Source organism: Merops nubicus, unplaced genomic scaffold (genome assembly GCF_000691845.1).
Source record: "Merops nubicus isolate BGI_N331 unplaced genomic scaffold, ASM69184v1 scaffold4094, whole genome shotgun sequence".
NCBI classification, from domain to species: domain Eukaryota; kingdom Metazoa; phylum Chordata; class Aves; order Coraciiformes; family Meropidae; genus Merops; species Merops nubicus.
Window position 1 is genome coordinate 267,943 of NW_008604837.1, and position 9,037 is coordinate 276,979.

Genomic DNA, 9,037 nt, shown 5'->3' on the forward strand with positions numbered 1-9,037 from the left:
GGGCACTATTTCTGACCACATCTTTTTTAGCATGCTGCTTTGTGGATTTCATCATCATGCATCATCTTTTGGGTAGGAACAATGGGTACTACCCCACTTTTGTGTTTCACAGACAAACTCCAAGCTTCAGTTTGCACACACTCTAAGGAAGCAGCTTTGGACAAATTGTCATGTGTACCAAGAGAGGTGACTTCGACCTGCATGACCCTGAAGGGTGGCCTAGATTTGGCTAATGTGTCCTATTATCCCTTAAGATTTCATTATGTATGCTGTTGTGAGCAAATCAATCAGCTCTGGACTCCTACAAGAGCAGATGGGTTGCAGACAAGCAGACTCCAACCCTCCTTCCTCCAGTGACCACGTGGCATTTAGCCGCAGGTGTCCTACATCTGACAAGCCTGGTCAGGAACCTGTCAGGCTTCAACCTGTGTCTTCAGACAATGCTGACACAACCACCACTCTGGACAAAAGTACAGCACACTGACACTATAGTAATTTTTTTCAGACTTCTGCTGTACTGATGGTCAACCCACTGTGCCCTTAACAATTTGGTTAGAGAAACACTTCTTTAAAAAGAATGAATGTTTTTTAACAGGTAATCCTCCCTCATATTTTTACACTAAGAAGTTTATCCAGGAGTAAAAACCATAAAAATCTTGACAAACTGGCCATAGCTAACTGATTTTTTAAAAGTCATGGTTTTTTTTTACAGGGAAGAAGAAGAAGAAAAGAAGGTAGCAACTACAGTAGTTAGGATAAAATCTTAGGCAGACACATTTTGACCATGCTGACCCTGATTCAGCAGATCACTAGACAGAACTCAAGAGTGTAAAAAAAAAAGTGCCTTACACAACAGTGTAACTGCAGCTTCTCATTCTCAGTGGGAAGGTCTACAGCTTTCAAAACCATCCCCTAATATTGGTTGTCTGAAAATAAACAGGTACCTTAGCCATGTATCAGTGTTTGCAGTTCTGATCTCTTGCTGATAAACTATTCTAAAATAAGCTCTGTTATATCATTAGTTAGAAAGACAACGCTAATGAAGGTGCTGGATAAAGAAGCACGTTTGATAAATTACACTAACCTCAGGTAATCTGCTTCATCTAAATAGACGTGCAAAATGTTCTCCTTCTTTACAACACACCCAGTTTGGGGTATTGATATTTTCACTTAACTACGATATCACCTTATACTTAGAATAGCAACTTGCATCCCAAAATGTGGTCACTCCAACGAACTCTAGGATGAAGGAACCTATACATAGTGGTGAGGAGGAACTATGCGAAGCCACATGAAACATTATGAGAAGAAACTCAATTAGAACAGCAGGAAAAATTAAAGTTTGGAAGAATCATATTGTCTAGATTAGTATCTGGCCAGTAAATTTGGGCTAGCTTTCTATTATCAAAAATGGACATAAAAGAACCCTGCTTTTAAATTTCAGTGAACAGATGGTAGAATCCCACTTCCTGCTACTTTCATGCTGGGAGAATAACTCAATCCTGCATCAGCCAGGAGACCAACCCCTACAGAGCTGCAAGAACACTCCACATGGAAGCGGGCTCCTTCTTGGAGGTCTCCTCACCAGGACCCCTGCCATGTTATTTCAAGAGTATTGCACCCTCAAGTTTGAGATAGCTTTGGAAATTGCAGGCAGAAGCTGATGCAGTGTACCATGAGTAGCCAATGCAAGACAATGCGTATATCTTTATGCCTTTATACTTAATTGTAATTGCGTATCAGTGGCCTCCATGGCAAGGACAGATTATGTCTGGTGTCATTATGACCAGCGTAACTACCCAGAGAAAGCCATAACAAAGTTATGATGCAGAAGCCATTAGTGAATATCCCACCAAATGCTATTAAGAAAAAAAAAAAAAAATCATTTCATTCAAGACTAGTGTCATCAGTAGAGAGATCTCCCAAATTTTCAGTGGTTTGCATCAACTTTAAAATGGCAATATGGAAAAGTGCACAGACACAGAAATCAAACCCGTGAAAGACACACCAAGATCTTCTTTGGGAACAGACACAAGCAAATGTGTAAATAGCAGCCATGTAATGCTGAAAAAAAAGTAGCTTTGTACATCTCTGAAAAGAATAGGATACAATGGATTTTGAGTATGTTACAAAATAGGTATAACAGGCTTACAGAGACTACTACAGGTTTTAATGCTCTTACATCTGTCTCTCCAAGATCAGTCCTGAAAGGCTGTGTGGTCTCCTCTGTGCAGTAGTTTAAGTAGCTACTAGTAGAATAGCACAAACTTACCTTTGTGGAAATCTTACTGAAATGAAGAAATAAACCTGCAAATCAATTTTGAGGAAAAGAATAACTCAGTTTTAAATTGTGCCATTTTTTTTTTAAAGCATTTTTTTTGGAAATACTGTATTCAAACAAGAATGTCAAAAATCCAAAGGAAAAAAAGATCATACTGTCACTGCGCTTCATTTTGTTAAGCAAGTGAAACGTTAGAGCCCTCAAATTTTCATCTACTTCGTATTTCAGTCTTAGAAAGTGTTACATCAGCATAGTTGCCAGGTAAAGCTGCTAGTTTATTCTAAATGGACTTTCTTCAGACAGTGGCAGAGATGATGAGTGATTGTCCAATTCTGAAGCTATCAGAACTGAACGGATTTAGCAATGTCATAAACACCTCTCGAGGGAGTCACCTGGTGTTGAGAACTCACTTTACATGCCGTGTTTCAAAATGAGTTTTAATGGATTTACATTAGATTCAAATGCACTTTAGAGCTATTATTTCTCCCTTTCAACCTTTTCACCCACCACTGCAATGCAATACAGCATATTCTATAATCACATGTTTGCAGGCCTGTGGTAAAGTAAACAAAACTTCAAAGGGTTATTATTTAAAGACTGTATTTCAGCTGTAGGCCTGACTGTTACTCTTCCTCGCCACCCCTTGGGCCCAAAGTACATAATCATCCAGTAATTGAACTGAAATGTCTAAATGGCTAGATCCCCTGAAGGACACAGGTAGTTAGCAGTGAAGAAAGTAAGGGACATTTAAAAAAACCCTCATGGCACTTTCCTACGCTACTTAGAAATACTATGTAAATGGAACTGACCTGGACCTGCTAGGCTCTTGCAGAAAACAGAACAATGCATGGGCATTTGGGAGGTTGCAGCTAAAGTACAGATTAAATGTAGAACCGTGCAGCATTTGGAAGCAAAGGTCTTACATTCAAATTGCTTTCAGAAGAACTGAGAAGAAGGAGCAGAAATATACACACATACAGAGGAGTATATACAAGACAACAGTATTGCTAATACCACGTGAAAGCAAACCCCTCCAGGTCCTCATACTTAATCGCCCCTCCAAAAAGTGTAATGGATAGCAGATCCCAGGCTTTCCTACACTGTAGCTGTCAAAGCACTCAGGAGATAGAGCAGTGAAGGCTCTGACAGCTCTCTTTTACATTCTAAATGACATCTGCATTCAACAGAACAGAAATAAAGATTAAGGGAAACACCTGATATGATAGCACTCAGCTTACCTCAAAATGCAATATTTAAAAAGTACAGAGAAACACAGATCTGCCACCTTGTACTGTAAGTAAAAACCAGTGTCAAAGCCTCAGAGGTCTTCACCGCTGCCAGAAAGGCAAGTGCCACAGGGGCAGGAGCCACAGCCTCTGACGAGGCAGCTGCGAGACCGAAAGGGGCTCTGCCCGAGAAGGAAGGGAGGACACAGTCTCTGAATGCACACGGAAAACTATGACAGGCACGTACGTGGGGAAATGGACTTGGCCAAAACCTTTGGAGCCCTTCTTGTCCTTCAGTGAGGAGCGGGATGCCCGTCTCTGATGGTGCCCCACGGATTCTGAACCATGCCCACTGCAAATCTCGTGTAAGAGGTTATTGGTATTACAGCTTCCAACGAAACACGTTGGCATGCAGATCACCAGAGATGATTCTGAATGGATTTTTGCTGGTTGATTATATAAACGATGCCTCTTATTGCTGGAATAACACCTCAAAGGCAATATAATGACGACATGACAATGTATGTAAATCAAGAACTGCATGTGGGTTTATTTTACACTTGAGAAAACAGTGGATTTAATTGTGTGAACCAAAATGTACTGTACAATATTAATGATAAAACATCAAAATGTATAATTCATAGTGCATTGCTTGCTTTATTTTTATTTATTTATTTTTTGTCAGATAGTTCCTTTAAGTACATGCATCTGGAAAGATGCAGGTGCCAGTAAAATTCCTCTATTTATATCAAGCTGCAGGAACTAAATTTTATTCAAAAAGTGTGGTTTTACATTATATACACAGAAATCGAATATAAAATGACAATATAAAAAGTTAAAAGAGAAAGCATACAGCCAGAAGGTACAAAGAAAGTTGAACAGTTTAAAATGGTACGATATGTAACATGTATTTTTTTAAGCTGATGCTGGCAATTTACAAGGAACAGAATCCAACATTTGCCCCATTTTTTTTTGTTTTCATTTACCAATGCAGCACACTATAGAAAGGTCAGCTTGTACCAAAGCTTAACATTTGTAAATAACTATAAACTGCAGTATTTTACAGGAAAAAAAAAAAAAAAAAGAAAAAAGGAAAGAAATGAGCATTTTTACACTTGTTTTAAATAACAGCTTGCATACTTTTTTTTTTTTTTTTTTTTTTGCCAAAAAGTGGCAATTCTCAGCATCCAGAGGGTTTGGGCATAGTGGCAACTTAGTTCGCTTTATTTAAAACTACCATGTAACTTATATAGTTGTGGCTTCCTAACCCCTTGAGTACTACACAGCTCTCCTTCTTCCAAGGACTGCATGCACAATTTCTTCACAAATCAGTTCTGCATTAAAAAAAAAAAAAGCTCATTCATTAAAAAAAAAAAAAGTTCTGCTTCTGACACAGTTTTTATTTGAATGAAATGCCTTTAAGTCTTTTGTTTTGCTTTGTTTCTCCTTATTTACTTACTTAGTCACTGGGAAAGGCACAGAAATGCTATTACAGTTCTCAGAGGGTTAAAACTTGACACTACCAGGTTCTGTGACCTTTATTGTCATGGCAACTTTGTAATTTTAGGATGTCTCTTTATCATTGTTCTTTGTGTCTTTCTTTACGGCTAAATTAATGTCTCTCAATAGTGTCTCCCACTATATTCTACAAAAGATAGCTTAACATCAAGGACAGATGTTGAAAATAAAGGTCAGACTCCAACTCACAAAAAAATAAAAACAGAAACAAAAAGTAACCATGCACAGATCAGACAAAGAGCATATAAATATAACTACAAAATAAGTGTAAGAAAAACCAAGGTCCAGATAGGCAGTTCAGCAACAAAAGTAAGACTGATTTCAGAGGCTCAGGTCAGGCCTAGTGCAGTACTATGAAGAAGTATAGTGCAATGTTCCTGTGGTCACTTGCATACCTGGCTGCTTACCTGGACGCTATTGTTTTTCTAACTCAGTTACATAGATCAGATGGTCCTCTGGGGACTTGCCATGTGTTTTACTAAGGTGCAGTTTGACTGCATGCTTGCTTGCAAAAGTTCGGTTACAGAGCTTACACTGGAATGTGGAGCCTAAGTCCTCCTCGGCAATTCCAAGCGAGCCCAAAGTCTTGTTTGCAAGGACTTTTGAAACATTCTGCTGTTCTTGAATCTGATTAAGTGGCAACTTTGACAGATCCTTCAAACTAAACCCTAGGTGTGTCTCTAAGTGACTTATGTATGTAGAAGCAGTCCTGAACTGAGAGGCACAATCATTGCAAAAGAAAACAGGATGTCCTGTGTCCAAGTTCTTTAAAAATTTAGTTCCACCTGTCCTCCTTAACTGATACTTCACATTGGCCAGCCAGTGGCTAATTGTGGTCATGGAAAGACCAGTAAACTTAGAGATGTGTACCCGCTCTTGTGGACCTAGGTCCGACATAATGTATTTGCCTTCTGGGGTCTCCCTCAAGCTGGAAGCAAACTGGGCTTGAAGGATCAGAAGATGCTGAGGGTTCCAGTTGGACTGTCTGCCCTTCCTCTTGTGTACTGGTGACAGTTCGTCCAGAGCTTCCTCAAAACTGCTCCCATCAGCATCAGACTTCTCTGACACAGTGGATGGAGTCGAAGACTTGGGTGTCAAACGCCCTGTGAGGTTCTTCACCATATCGGAAATATCCAGCAGGGCACTCTCCCGCAGCGGGGACGAGGCAGAGTCCGACACACTGGAAACCAGAGGTTTGCTTTTGGACTTGGTTAGATCAATCGGTTGATCACTGTTCTCATAGTAATACCGGTCGATAGCATCTGCCTGCTTGACCGGCGTGGTTGGGTATATGGGTTTGTCCAACATGCTGTTGCTGATTTTGTACAGCATGGCCAAAGGGTCCAGAGAGGGGCTCACGGGCTTAGAAATTTTGCCTAGGTGGGTATTCATAATGGACTGCAACGCACTCAGCGGATTAATAAAGGATGGCTCGGGTGAATGATCGGTGATGATCCCCAAGTTGTTACAGCCATTTGCAACCTTTGTTTTAAGTGGCTCTGTACCATTTGGCGTATGTGCTTCTGCTGGACTGTCCTTTTTGACCTTCTGAACTTCTGCCTCAGAGCTCTTCTTCTGCTGCTGTTTGTCGTTTACTTCTTCTGCTTTGGGGAAGTCCTTGTTTTCTTTAGCAGCAGGTGACATGGGCTTGACTGGAGAACTCTTCTCTTTCTCCAAAGGCTTTTCTTCCTTCTTCACGTTGATTTTACCTGTAACCTTCTCCACTAGTTCTTCCATAGCAGACACGTTGCTCTTGTGAGGTGGGGGCGTGAGGCTGCCTGGAGAATGGATGAGGGCGTTATGTTCCGAGGACAGGGACTTTACGCCGCTCGCGTACGACGGCTGCATCTGGACGCTCTGCACCGCGGGCTGCAGGGGTTTGACTGTCCCTGGGAGCTGGTAAGCTGCATGAATACTGGGATAGCCTCCCCAGGAAGGAGCCCCATTCTGAGCCTTGCTGATAGCCGTTGTCACCGTGTTCTCCAGGGATTTCAGTATGTCTATTCCCCCTTTAGGACTATCATCTAGGTCCTCCTCTCTGAGGTACTGATACAAAGTTGTTGGCTCAAATTTCTCCGTAGAGTCCTCATTCTCTTCTTTAATCTTTTTCTCTGTTTCACTGACCACTACCTTTTCCTTCTCTAGGTCTTTCTTCTCCTCCAAGTTTGTGGAGCCTACTGGGGAATCGGGCTGCTTTTTAATGTTGGAGGCTGGTAGCCTTGTGTGGGTGGTGGGTGGAAGAGGTATAGACTGTATCTTTTCCTCCACCACAGGGTCCAGTACTAGCTGTTTGCCTTTTTTGGAAGCAGAATTGGTCACCTTCAAGAAATGACCGGTGACCATCATGTGAGCAGTGAGCTGCTGCAAAGTGTCATGGGAACTGCCACATTCCATGCATTTCAGTATTTGGGCTTTGCGTGCCTCAAACTGCCAAGTGTAGCTAGCACCATTTTGATAGCCGTAGCGGTTGTTTGGGGTCACATACGGGTTGGCAGTTTTCTGATCCTTTGCAGACTCACCCAGTGAGGCTTCTGCAGTGATCCCTGTTGGCTCAGGTGAACAAGGTGAAGCTAAGTCCTGAAGTGCTCGTTTTTTGGTAGAAGGGACCAATTTAGTGATGGCTGGTACTGGCTCCTTCAGAGGCACTTTCTGGTAATGCTTTGTTTTTATCATATGGACGCTGAGGTCTTGCAAAGACTCAAACGAATGCCCACAGTACATGCACTTCAGCACTTTCTGGGCATCCTCTTTGCCTTCCATTTCCATAAGTGATCTTTTCCTAGGCTTTGACCACCGTTTGGTCTTATCAGCTTCCTTATCTCTGTTGTCATCACGGTAATGTCCAGTTTCATTCATGTGCACTGTTAGCTCCACCAGCGTGTCATAGGCTGCACTGCAGTCTTTGCATCGGAACTTGCTGGCCCCGGTGAACACAGACCCGTAGAGCTTGTTGTTCTGCCGGTAAAGCTGCACTGTGCTGAAAAGACTAGGCTCTGGGAGAAGTCCATACGACGAGGTCTGCTGCAGAGTCTTAGCTAATGCAGCTTGGTGCCAGTCATAACCTGAGCCGCCACTGTTACTATTACTGTTACTGGTACTACTGGTAGTTGTACTGGTACTCGTGTTGGTACTGGTGGTGCTAGTACTCTGGGGATTGGCGTTGGTGTCGGTACTGGTGGTGTTCTCATTCTGGCTGACTCCGTTGTTGCTGGTGGTTGGATTGGATTTCTTTAAGTCCAAAGCTAAACTGGACCAGCAAGTCTCTGAAAGCAAATTTGCATACACAGCTTTTATTTGTGCCAAGCTGTCCTGTGGATAGGAAACATTGTCTGTGCACTGAGGATCCTCTTTCTCTTCTTTAGAGGAAGTGCTTTTGAAATGGGCCAGTTGATCGCTGTTTTCACTAAACGGCGAACCATAGCCTGCATCCTGATTAGTTGCAGTGCTGACTGGGGAGTTCTGGTAGCTCTGAGCCTCTTTGATCTCCGCTTCTTCATTGCACAGATACTCATTCTCCTGGATGTCCAGAGACAGCCCATCATCTTCCACGCTGTCTTCATCTATTTCTGCTGCTTTCAATTCCTCCTCAGGAACATATGCTAAAATACAGGAGGGGAGACAGGGGCGAAAAACAAGACAAAGTTATCGAACACGCACATTTTACATCATTGCTGTCTTCTGTACTAAAAGCAGTAACCATAAAGACAAACTCTGGAGATACATCCAGAAACCAAACTCACCATCACTCGCACATTCTGCCTATAAATCCACATACTCTGTCCTGGTTACAGTTTGATATCACTGCTACCTAAGAAAAAAGTTGGACTTCAGCAGTAAAATATGTGCTACGGCCACAGTAGATACCGTTAATATCAATATCAAAGAGCCTATTAAACCAGTTTTTATCAGCTTCAAAAATGGCCTGGCACTGAGCTGTATGTACCGCTCTACGTACGCGCCACACGTTGCTGCTGACCTGCACCCTCAGACCCAGGTGCTCAGAACCACTGCC

The 9,037-nt window shown here is 42.2% G+C and overlaps 1 protein-coding gene across 1 annotated transcript; it reads right to left on the bottom strand.

Annotated features, from left to right (window-relative positions):
- Positions 1 to 5,040: 5,040 nt before the first annotated feature.
- On the bottom strand, positions 5,041 to 8,624 carry TSHZ1 (teashirt zinc finger homeobox 1; the record flags this gene model as incomplete). The annotated part of the gene is made up of 1 exon (XM_008939146.1): positions 5,041 to 8,624. A coding segment is annotated over one exon (3,185 nt), but the record flags the coding sequence as incomplete, so codon positions are not given.
- Positions 8,625 to 9,037: the final 413 nt, after the last annotated feature.